General features: G+C 40.1%; 1 protein-coding gene across 3 annotated transcripts; it reads right to left on the reverse strand.

Moving 5' to 3' along the window:
- Nucleotides 1–1,799: 1,799 nt before the first annotated feature.
- IFT52 (intraflagellar transport 52) lies at nucleotides 1,800–12,417 on the reverse strand. Of its 3 annotated transcripts, NM_001397550.1 has the most exons (14): nucleotides 12,236–12,417; nucleotides 11,428–11,515; nucleotides 10,723–10,852; nucleotides 9,906–9,981; nucleotides 9,748–9,819; nucleotides 8,754–8,880; nucleotides 7,731–7,886; nucleotides 6,812–6,898; nucleotides 6,378–6,446; nucleotides 5,746–5,900; nucleotides 4,592–4,679; nucleotides 3,351–3,459; nucleotides 2,659–2,804; nucleotides 1,800–2,098 (listed from the first exon to the last, which is right to left on the reverse strand). In NM_001397550.1, exons 1-14 carry the CDS (start codon nucleotides 12,352–12,354, stop codon nucleotides 2,051–2,053), a joined length of 1,470 nt encoding a protein of 489 aa, NP_001384479.1. In that variant the 5' UTR covers nucleotides 12,355–12,417; the 3' UTR covers nucleotides 1,800–2,050. The 3 variants fall into 3 exon arrangements, with proteins under 3 accessions (NP_001384479.1, NP_001384480.1, NP_001006287.1); NM_001397551.1 differs by lacking the exon at nucleotides 7,731–7,886; NM_001006287.2 differs by lacking the exons at nucleotides 2,659–2,804; nucleotides 7,731–7,886 and adding an exon at nucleotides 2,851–2,908.
- Between the last annotated feature and the right edge of the window lie 77 nt (nucleotides 12,418–12,494).

The following is a 12,494-nucleotide window of genomic DNA, read 5'->3' on the forward strand; positions in this document are numbered from 1 at the left end:
TCCCTCTTCTTTCAGGGATGAAAGGAGAAGAGGTAAAATACTACATGAGAGTAAAAGGGGAAAGTAACTTGTACCCAACTTTGTCAGCAGGAGCACCTGCTAAGCCTGTTACCCTAACTGGGTGCCTTCATTTCTGCTGGCTAGCTTCACTTATTGAAAACCTTCATTGGATCAAACTCCTTCAAACTTCTGTCAGTCAGGAATAAAGCTTACGTGTACTTTATTTCCTCACCCAAAGCAGTATTTCTGTTCAGAGAATAACCGTTTAAACATTTCCTGAGGGCTAAAGGGACAGTTTTGAAAGACAGAAGGCAGCTATTGCCTCTGCATGCATTTCACAGCAGACATTCTGGCCAAAACAACCTCCATTCTGTGAAAAAAGCTGTTCTTTTACTTCAGCTGTCAGCATGGCACAAGAGACAAACAGCAAACAGGGAGCTGCTTGTATTCTCTAACTGCTCAGATGACTTCTTTCTAAAAATCACGTTACAACATCAGGAACAGGTGACAAAAACAACTCTGAAAAGGGACACAGAAAGAGAGTGTATTTACAGTTTGCAGTCTAAACACCAAAGAGCAGTACAAACCACATCTATAATTAGCAAGATCACACAGTTGTTTGGTTCAGCTGTAGTCTGTACTGGTTGACTGATTGGTATTGATACTGTGGGGGAAAGATAAGGCTTATTATGTAAATCCGGAGCTGGAACAGCCAAAGTGCTGCTGTGAGTGAAAACCGCAGCCATATTATTAAAGAAAAATAAATGAAAGAGGAAGAAATGAAAATTTTGAAACGTGCTGCTATGATAAAGGATTGTCTGTAAATTATACAGAGTATACAAAAATGCAAAGTACACAGTATAATCCCTTCTGCCAGTATTATATTGGCACATCTCAGCTGGTTAGTAACTTGGGAGGTGCACTGGGAAAGCAGCTTTAGGAAAGCATCCTAAACATGAATCAATGTAAAATGAATGTTTTTGGGTTTTTTTTGGGGGGGGGGAGGGTAAGACAAACCTTTTGGAAAAGGAGCAGCTTTTATATCAAAAAACATGGCAGATAAAGATAAGGCACAGGTATCACAAAGGCCTTACAAAATGCTTGAGTGGGGGAAAAAAATCAAGTTTTACAGTCAGGCTGTCTGATGAAATACAGAACTCTCTGGATCAAAGTGCAGTCTCACAGTGTTGTTAAAAATCTCCAACAACAATGACACACAGTGTTAACAATGGTGACAAATCTGTTCCTCTCACTGCTTATACGCTTGGCTATATTTTCACCATGCATTGCGCTTCAGTATTTCTTGGATGATGAATTCCACATGAGTTGCCATTCCTGTGCAATACCTAGTTTAACGTCTCCCTGAGTTTCCTGCAAAGTGTCAGCCTTTCCTAACAGCAATCCATTAAATCTTAACTTTTTAATCCCAACACCATCCCTTCTATTCATGATGTACTTCCAACCTTGAGCGAGGCAGCAGTCTGTAACAACATCATCACTATTTGATTTCAACTCTTCCCCTCCCTGGAAAAAAAAAAACCTTCTGCTCCTACAGCTACAAACCTACCTCGCCTTGGTTCATTTTTGCAGAGATCCAAAAGGAGACTGCATTGGGGTGATACAGTAATATATTTTCAGCATCTTCCATATTTATTGCTGTATTTTCTTATTCCAGTTCACCAACCAAAATAACGATCTTTCTCCCAGTGCAATTAAGGACTACACGTATGCCAAAAGGGCCCACAGTAAGTCTTACTAGAAGAAAATAAATACCAGAGCAAGAAAGGACCAAACTTACATTTTCTTAGCATAAGATTTATATATATATATAACAAAATTACACTTTCAATAAAGAAATAGAAAAATAGGAAATTGTTTGGAAAATACAAACACTTCCTCAAAAGGCATTAGATATCCCAACTACTACATGTAACCGATCCATACATTCAGTGAAAGACTCAGTCTTAATCAATGTACTGAACACAGAGGTTGAAGAAAATCGCTAAGTACATTTTTAATAGATCCATCTCCATCTGGGGAAAGCCAGGTCTCAGTTACCATTCTGGAATCCAGCTTCACTTGTGTCAGTATCATGTTCCTTAGTGAAGAGGAAAGGAGAAACACAAACAGAATAAAACATTTAACCATACAGATTATATACTACAGTCTGTATAACATAACTAGTGTCAGATTTTGACCTTAACTGGACTATTTGAGATACTTGTTAGTAAAAACAGCTGATCGGCCAAATAGAGCTGTAAGCATGAAGTACTTTACTGTAAATTTGAACGCAGCACTCCCTGTGAGTAACAATGCTGGTTTCACATCTACACTGTAGCATTAGCAAGCATGGGAACACCTATGAGGGCACACAGCTTTTACACGCTGTGCATGTAAATTACTGAAATTACTCAAACTGCACTCGCATGCATCAATCCCCCATTAAAATCAATTGAAGATTTAATAAATTGAGCACTACACAATCTATACCATTGTAAGTATCCTGTATCAAACACCAGTGGTCTACTTTATTGTACATCAAGTGCCTTAACACATTGCTGCACCTCTTGCCTGTGACAAGAACAGCTGCTACAAAGATGTATCACCTTAGTGCTGATACTATTAACAATTCACTTGTAACTCTGTTAGTAAAAATACCTGATTCAGTTTCTTAAATTCAACCACTTGGAAGAAGATGTGCTCCAGAATATGTTTGGCATCCTGCTTCTCCTTTGGGAGTTTACTTGTAACTCCTAGGATATCGCCACACTTCCGTACGTAAAACTCCAGGTCATCATCAGTACCTAAACAAGCATCCCAAGGAAAGAGGCAGGTGAGCATCACACATACCTGTACCAGCTGGGCAAAAACATACCAATCTCCATTCATTTCTGGTATCCTGGGGAGTCTACAAATAGGTTCAGAGAACTAGTCATGATGTATTTCCGCAGCCAGTACTTTCTCATCTTGCTTAGACTTAAGGTGCGTTTGGAATAATCTTAACAGGCACTGATCAACAGTCAGTGCTAGATATTGAACTGCTGACTTCAAAAACCATTCCCCAAAAGAATAGAACGGGAGGCCAACAACTCTCTAAAATAACAGCAGGCCTTGCAAATGAAAAGCCCATTTGGGAGAGGAAAAGACAGGGAAAGGAAGAGGAAGGTGCATTGCTGCTAACTGATGTTTCAAGAGCTGTAAGTCATGAACCAGCTTCCAAGGCTCAAAGCGTACTTGGCCCAGGATTATAACAGTGAATTTTCATAAATTAGGATGAGGTTAAAGTAAAACACCTATTTTCTTACAAAACTTGCATATACACATGTGAAAAATCAGTCTGCTCTGCTTACATTTGTTTGTAATCTCTGCAAGACGAGCTTTCTCAGAGGAAAATGTTTCATCCAAGTCAAACAGCTCCAGAGGAGGAGGAGGCAATTCTCTGAAAGCAGGTGGAAAAACCTTGAAGAGAATTAGCACGTTTAATTGACAATATTTCCCTTATACTTCAAAAATCTCCAAGACAACAGTTTTAGACTGCACTTCAATAAACCTTTTATCAAGTCAAAAGAACTCCAAAGCCCAGAGTACAAATGTACATCCTTTTAAAAATTTCATTTGTGCTTTGTAAAAATAACTGAACATTCCAAGAGTTTAGTCTCTAGTATGCCAGAATTACCACCTGGAACAACTATAGATGCTGTATTTGCAGTTTGTTTTTAATTTTGTTCCAAGACATCCAGGTGATTCTGTTTAGGATTGAGACAGTCAAGGTACTAAGCGGACCATAACAACTCAGCCTGAAACATTTCTGTGCTAATTTTGATGAGGGTATTTTCTTTTTCATACAGTCACCACATGTGCCACAACTGTGACTCTGCATTTAACAGAGCTGACAAGTGCTTAAAAGAGCACTTCATTTCTAAATGAACCTGTTTTTAAAGAGCACTACAAGAGACACTACTTACAGCTAGTTTCAGGGGTCAACTGAAAGTTATCACAGTAACATTTCTTCAGTGGTCAAACCAAAGCACGAGCCACGATGGCAGAGCTCAGAGAAAAAAAAATAAGTGTGATACCACTGAAGCTCACAGTGTTGGTACTGGCCCAAATCTCTGCAAGTAAAAGTTTGGCCAGCCCTCGTTGTAAAAGACCAACATTTTACTTTCTCCTTCACCCAAAAATGCAGAAAGTCACAGAGAACAGTGGAACTGATTGGCTCCTCCCCAGCAGTATAATTATATTGATTACAACACCACAATTTTCTGAAATACCACCTTATGTTTTCAGAGTAAAAGCAGAACCCCAAAGCCTTACAGGGCCAGGAGCAGCTACACAGATGAAATGATTATACATACAAGGCATTCCTAGAGATCTAGGGAGTTTCTCTGCTATACCAGATGCCACATTTTCAAGTTCTGCTGACAAAAATTACAAGTGTGAATAAGAGCTACTTCTTAAGAGGCAAATGTGTTGCAATATCAGTATTCCTCTCCCTTTTTCTCTTGAAAGAAAAACAGAAACAATGCACAGTGTGTCCATATGACACATGAAACAAAGACTCCCCAGGTCCTGTATCAGCAAGATTACTCACAGCTGGCTGCAAGACAGGTAGCGGAGTCTCAAATTGAGGCTGAATGAGTTGGAGAGGTTCATGCTTCACATTCAACTGTTCATAAGCTCTGCAGTTAAAAAAAAAAAGACAAAGTGTAAGAAAAGAAATAACACAATGTCCATTTGCACTTGCATGCATTAAGGAGTACAGAAGTTATTTTTTCACAAAGACTCTAAGGTCAACATTATGCAGAAAGTAACAGCACAAAAAAAAGGATACCTATTTTTCAAAGGAGCCCAGAGAATTATGTATTAGTAATAAGTGACTTCTAAAGCAAGCAAACTGAAGATATGGCAGAGGAGACAATGATAGACAGACGTGTAAAATGATAAAATAGAAGGAAGTCATGCCTCTCAATTATTCAAACAACTTTTAAAGGGGTGGACACACACAAGGAAAAAAGTGATCCAGTTCAAAAGGAGCTGACTGGAGGTTTCAACTAAGTTTTTCAGAAAGTCCCTTACAAAAGCCATTTAAAACTTATTTGCTATGGGATCAGAAGGGACATTCCAGTATGAATTCACATCTAGTGAAAATAAAAGAAATATAGAGTAAGAAAAAGATGTCCACAAAGGAGTGGAGTTTTATGAAATCTGTGTCAAGCCTGCTATTATTCAACGTGTTCATACATGATCTGAGTAGCATAAGTTACATGGGACAAAGCTGCTAGTGATAGAAAAGTGATGAAACCGAGCAGAAGGTAAATTGTAAGACAGAGAATTGCTGGGAAACGCAAAGATGAAAGAAACAGAGCTTCAGTAAATGCCAAGTAATAACACGAGTGGAAAAACAACCAGCTCTCAGTTATCCCTCCAGAAAGTACCCAACATAACTGCATGCAGTTCTACAAAAAGTTTCAGTTGAGTCAACAACTGATAGAAAAAAGTAAAAAAGAATGTCAGAAACTACAGCAAAATTCTTATCAAAGATAAAACTTGCTAAACAAGAAAAAAAATGGCTGCAGAACAAGAGAAGACCTCACTCTATATATATGCTCTGGTATATCCATATTCGGAATGTGGTACACTGTTCAGTTTCTTCTGCTAAGTGGACACAATAAACACAAGCAGAAAATGTAGAAAAAAAGAATGTAGCACATTAATAAATAAATGAATGAATTCACAGCTGCTGACTTGATAACTGAAGGGAGGGCGGTTGTATCCAGCTGATACAGGGATGTATCAAACAGCTTTGTGAAGTCTCTTGGGTTCTCATCTCCTTCTTGCAGACAGACTCGCAGTTGTTCAGATAGTGCAGCTGTATCTGGGAGCAAGGTATAGTCTGAAATCTGAACAAACAAACAGACTTGCATATTATTAAGAAGACCAACCCAATTACAGTCTCTTCCTAGTTTACACCTCTCCTAATGTCATCTAGAAATTATTTCACTCTCCACTAGGCACGAGCCTTCACAGCGCTGCTTACTACACCAGAAAACTGCAGACTCTGTTCTTAGCTGCATAGCTACTTGCTGCATGGACACTGTATCTGAAGTTGCTAGTTCTTGTTAAAATTTGGAGACAGCTTACCACTCAACTGTGCAAGACCTGTTCTTTTCATATATGCAGAGCACACAATTTTGTCATGTATATTTCTAAATAAAAAGTAGTATCTGCATGTGCCAGTTAATAATACATATATATACACACACACACACACACACAACCAGAATTGATACAAAGGCCGATTCTTAACCAGATGAACAAAATCTGCCTTTGCTTCACACATTTCTATTATTTACTGCCTTGTGAAGGATCTCTCTTACCTCAGGGTCTTCCATATCCATCTGGTTTAAATGAATATCTGATGTTGTGAGCCACTGGAAAAGTACATCCTGGAAAAGGGGAAAGGTTTATTAAAATCAGGAAGGCCCAAGCTCATTCATATTGAATCTAATAACGTACAGCAAAAAAAGAAGTAAAACGGGTAATAAATCAAAGAAAATCTAGAGAGAAAAGACAAACTTTAATTTTTGTTTACTTATGGAAGCAGTGATTCACGACAATAAGCATACCCTGTGTGAGAGGTGTGCTTTCAGGAAAAACCTCTTCTTACAGATAAGGGCAGTATGCACTACACCTTGGAAAGCACATTACAACCCCCACCTATCAGGAGCTACATATGCAAAGGTTTATTATTAATCATGTACCAAAAATCAAGCACTAATGGAAGAAAAGATACACATACTTTTTAACTTACCATGATCTTACCATTTTCTTCTTTATCTAAATATTGATCACTGAACATGTGGCAAGATCCCAGCGCTGCCATCTTTCCACCTTGACTCTATCGAGACAGAATACAATATAACAAAAAAAACATTCCTAGTTGCAGTTTTAGAGGCAATTGTTAATGGCATCTCATTACAAAGCAATTTAAACAAATAAGAAATGCTGGAATAAGCATCAAAGGCAGTTTCAAACATGGAAAGCTCACAAGAGCGCAGCATTCTTTACAAGAGCACATGCTCTGCAGGCTCATAAATTTAGTAAAATGGTGATCTTTAAGATCTTTAAGATTAGAAAGAAAATTGGCTGGCAATCCAAAAAAAAAACCATAATAGCTGCACTTATGTTATTTTTGCAAAGAAAAGAACACTTTTTCTGATGAAGCAAAAAATAAGTTAAAAAAATGGAAACCTAAAGGACAGTGACATGCATGCATGTCAATATAGCACATGAATACATCAGCTAACAGCAGAAGAGTTTGATAATTCCATTGCTTGTAATATAAAATGCAAAATATTCAGGCCCTTGTAATTTTCTTTAGCTAAATCAAACACGTATAAAAAGGCATTCATGAAACAACTTTGGTATTCTTCTCTATCCAGATTACCCCTCAGACCCTCCACAAGGGCACACATAAGAAATAGGAAGTTTTCAACAGAGCCAGACACCATGTGTGCTTCCTGCACCAGCTGCGAAACTCATAGCATAACTTAACTATAAACTATAAAGACTGCTGCAATGACATTGAAGATACTCAAGCTCAAACAGAGCTCCAGTTTGTCTAACAAATTTCTGATATTTCTCACTCCATGTTTTGCAAGCAAAGCTCAACTTGAATTCTAAACATATCATTCCAAACAGCGTAACTAAACAGCATCCCCTGCTCTTACTTTCCACTCCTTCAATTTTTGTTGCTGTTCTTTACTGCATCTCTTCTTTGCTTCAATATATTCTGTTTTCCTTCTGGTACGTTTCTCTGCTCTGCCTGAGAAAGAATCTCTGTCTCTGGCTTCATCTTCTATCTTTTTGTCTACAATTTCTGCAAGCTAGACAGGAAAAATGATGCCATCTATTTGATTTCACATGATAGTATTATAATACAGGAAGAACTACCCATGCGACATTTAATTGCTTCCATTTCAGTGATAAACCCATGTAGAGGACTTCTGGAGGCACAAACAAGTTACGTGGATTTCACACAGAGCACAATGTATTTGTTGTATTTCTCAGAAGAAAACCCACTTCTCTGTACCCACGAGGTAAAGCACATGGAACTCCACAAAAACAGGCACATTCTTGAAATGAGAACACTAACCAGCGAGGCTTTACGTAACTTTGGTAACTTACATCACAAAAAGACATCTTTGCATTAATGCAAATAATTTCAAGATTATCATGGGTGCAAAATTAGACATCAGTCTATAGGTCCATTGGATTTATGTGCAAACATTGTGTTGGGAGAAGGGATTTTATTGTATCTTACTCCAACAGTTGCACACAAAATACAAGCAGTAAGTGCACTTGTAAGTTCACTCACACTGCTGTACTGTCTTTGATTTACAGGGTGCATTTCAGATGCAGTGTGAGGGAATGAAGACAGATATCTTCAGTAAAAGAAATAAATAAAAATCTTCTTGCTATCTAAGATAGGAAAAAAAACCCACAACAGTGTTAGAAAGTTATGTATACAGTGAAGTGTATGTTAATGTAGCTATGTTCACTAACAATATTAATTCTTTGTACCTATCCACTACTAGTAGGTTTTTTTTTTTCTAATAAACTAAGAAAGCTGTACAGATAACAGACATTTACCAGTTCTGAGCTGATGGTCCTCTTTCTCAATCCAGTACTAACTAAGCTAACAATCTGATTAAATGGTCAAATTACATGGTTTGCTTCATGCAGAATCATACCTCATGCTGATAGAACGCAAGAATAGGCCTGTTGAGAGGGAAGCAGACAGATCCTGTTGACAAAACAGCCACTGCTGGTCTCATCACATTCAGTGTGGCACCAAATGGATACACAAAAGTGAGAGCTCTGCAGAAAATACACAGATTCCTTAAGTGCCTGCATGCATCAGATAGGCTCGTCTCATTTACAAAAGTCCATCTGCCTAAGCTGAGAAGTTTAACCATGCACTGGTGGTGGAATGCCAAGAGCCCTATTTGAGAAATTCAGATCATCAGAATGACATCACTTTCTACTAGGTGTTCCCTGGCTCACAATTTGTCTAGGGGAGAAAAAAAAGATTCCTCTCGGTTTCTGTTCAGGTACACACACACGTACCTGAGAGAAGAGCAGGCATACTTAATCGTAGACAAATATATATATTAAACGTTTTTACACTTATGATCTTCCTTGTAATCATGCACACATTTACTGTATTACTCTACAAACTAGCAGCAAGAAAAAATAAAAACATTTGAAGTTATTTATGGAAAAGCTGTATTATTCTCAATGTCCTTTCACTCCTCTGCAGAGTAAAATAGCACAGACAGACAGAAGTTAAACGTCATAACACATCTACCTTACCCTAGACTAAAACTCTTTAGAAAGAAGTAGGGTTCCTCTTCGCTAGAGCCAGACCACTCACCAACTAGAGGTCATGCGTATTTATGCTGTTCAATCAAACTCAAATATACAGAGAAGGGACGAAAAAAATATATAATGGTCAAGAAAGTAATAATGCTTCTCCAAATCTATCATTCCTGCTCTTTACTTGCTATCAAGAGTCATTAAACAGCCTTCTTTCCAGATAATGCCTTGGGAAGCAAGAAGCTGACTGATATATATATATGTTAGAAAAGGTCAACATAAGCTAAATAAATTCCTGCCTATGGAACCAATCAATTGAGTGTGAGGCTAAAGCTTTTCCCATCAGCTGCCTCAAAGGAAAACACTTACTGTGAGTCATGCCCATTCCCATCTTCACCTGTTGTCTCAAGCACCGTTTTTCTTGCAGCTTCACTGATTCCCCTATAACATATTGAAAGCAGAGACCACTGAGAACACTGTGGGCTAAAGGAGTTTATTGTAAAGATGTATATAGCCAAATTACTTACCTATTCAGAACTCCATCAGAGATCAGTGCTTCTTTTGGGTGGTAGTACTTGTAATATACATTTCGTACAACAGCATCTTGGATAAAAGAAGGAAATAAGAGGAAATCTATATCTTAACTGATCAGTATGCAAAACATAGCAATTTAAATGAGTTTAACTCTGGGCTCCCTTGAACATTTCTTTCTAACACTGCAAAGCTGGCACATATTCCCCAAAAGAGTTCCTATCAGTCTTCACTATTATTTCCTTCTGGACACACAGATGTAGACCAGCAATATATTTGCAAAATAAAAATATGAAAAATAACCACATCCCCACGTCTTCTACATATTCTCAGATTAAAAAAAGATGATGAAGTTAACAGAATTCTTATCAAAGTTTTTAATACATCTCCTAAAGCATGATGATGACCAATAGTGTTGATTGCACAAAAAAAGGAAAACAAAAAAAAGGAAAACAAAAGCAACCACCGTCCAAATGTCACCAAGGAGCATGTCTTGGTGTGCATACTTTGGCAGTGCAAAAGCTAATGGATTGCATGTTACTGGTCTCCTCCAAGAAGGTGCCACAGCCACTTAAGGTGAGGCACAGAGATGGCCGGCCAAGTTGTTACCAAGCTGCTGTGCCCATGGAAAGCCCTTGGTGTGCTTCAGTATTACACTGCAAAACACATACAGATTTCAAGAGAAACATATCCTGAAAAGATCCAAGGGCATACTTTGTGTGCAGGACCTGCAGAGCTCATACCCTACAGACTGAACTGCTCTTAGATTTTGTGGAAAATGAAAGAATAAAAGGTATCAGTGAGCCCCATTACCGTTATTGAAAACGATCCCATATTCTTCTAACAAAAAGTTAATGTTTGTGCCAGATCTGGACTCTCCGCCTTCTCTTAGCATCACCAGGATGGCTCCACCATCCTCCAGGAATTTCTTCAGAACCAAAAACTAAGACAACATCCAGAAAAAAAAAAAACATAAGTGAAAGAAGCCAACAGTAAGACTAAGAATCACAGAATAGCCTGGGTTGAGAAGGACCACAGTGCTCATCCAGTTCCAACCCCCTGCTATGTGCAGGGTCACCAACCAGCAGACCAGGCTGCCCAGAGCCACATCCAGCCTGGCCTTGAATGCCTGCAGGGATGGGGCATCCACAGCCTCCTTGGGCAACCTGTTCAGTGCGTCACCACCCTCTGGGTGGAAAACTTCCTCCTAATATCTAACCCAAACCTCCCCTGTCCCAGTTTAAAACCATTCTCCCTTGTCCTATCACTATCCACCCTCATAAACAGCTGTTCCCCCTCCTGTTTATATGCTCCCTTAAAGAATTGGAAGAAGCTACACTGAGATGATTCTGACAACCTGCAATGAATTTGATGCTATGAGAAAAGCATTCAAATCTCAAGTTGCATAAATGCATACAAAGCAGTAGCATTGCAAAATCATCTACACTGTTATCTCCTATTTTGCATTAAGCAAATCTTAAAACAGAGCCCATTTGCAACCAGGTACTGACTTCTTACCTCAGCAGCACTGAACTTTTCTCTGGGACCAGCTGTTATCCAGAGCTTCACTCCAAAGAGCTTCTCAGAGGTGATCTCATCTTTTAAGCTATGAACAGATAACAAAAAGGCGTGGTATTCTTGTCCCGAACCACAATATTATTTTTAAGAACTGACAAATAAACATAATAAAACAAATCCCTTCAGACCCTTCACATCCTTTCGCTTTGGTTTAGAACTGACAACTCAAACGAAGATAACCTTCAGCAGTTTCAACCTGTCAAACACAAGGCACCATCAGTGGGGCCCTGTGGCAGACCCTGAGCTTGTATTTCACAGCCTGTGGTGCAGTACTGAACCAACCTCCGGCCCTTAACGCCAGGCTGAGGATGAAGGAAAGCATCGCTTCTAATATTAAAGCAACACGAGGGGTAGACCTTAAGTGTGCTGTTTTTGTCTCCTACAGACAGCTTCTTGGATGGTGAAGGATGCTGAGCGGAGCCCCAACGTTTCTCCGTGACTCTCGGGACATAACAGCTGGGAAACAGGCACAGCACCGCCGCCACAGCCACCAGGGCTCTGCACTTACTGTGCAGTGCGAAGCGCCGATAAGCACATGGGCTGGCTTCTTGTTACCATGGAATAAACAACGCTGAATCAGAAACCTACATCCGTGCAAGCGAAGGGCTTTTCTTCCGCCCCACCGCGGAGACACGAGAGCTCCGAGCAAAGCAGCCGGGCTGTGCCGCACCGCCGGGCCGCAGAGCTCGGAGCCGCCGCGAGGACGGGGACGGCAGCGGCCCGGCCCGCCTCAGAAGCCGCCCCTCACCTCAGGATCTTCCAGTTCCCTCGGAGCCTCTTACGCCAGGCCTTGTAGCTGCTGGCGGGAGTGAAGACCTCCCCTTTGGAAGCATTGAAGACGATGGCGTTCCGCGGGCCCTTCTCCATAGGGCGCTACGCGAGCGGCCACACAGCGGCCCGCGGCCGCCCGGCAACGCGCCGCCCGCGCATGCGCAGCAGTCCGCGCGTTGGAGGGGAGGCGGCGGTTCGTCTCCCAGGAAACACCGCGGCTGGGATCGTCCCGGCAG

This window comes from Gallus gallus, chromosome 20 (genome assembly GCF_016699485.2).
Source record: "Gallus gallus isolate bGalGal1 chromosome 20, bGalGal1.mat.broiler.GRCg7b, whole genome shotgun sequence".
Lineage (NCBI taxonomy): Eukaryota > Metazoa > Chordata > Aves > Galliformes > Phasianidae > Gallus > Gallus gallus.

Excerpts from the sequence above, each read along its gene's own strand:
- IFT52 (NM_001397550.1), bottom strand. The coding sequence starts at position 12,354 with ATGGAGAAGGGCCCGCGGAACGCCATCGTCTTCAATGCTTCCAAAGGG. Across the intron at positions 10,853-11,427 it reads AAAAGTTCAGTGCTGCTGAG|TTTTTGGTTCTGAAGAAATT; the intron begins GTAAGAAGTCAG and ends ATGTTGTCTTAG. Across the intron at positions 6,899-7,730 it reads AAAAATTGAAGGAGTGGAAA|AGTCAAGGTGGAAAGATGGC; the intron begins GTAAGAGCAGGG and ends CTGTCTCGATAG.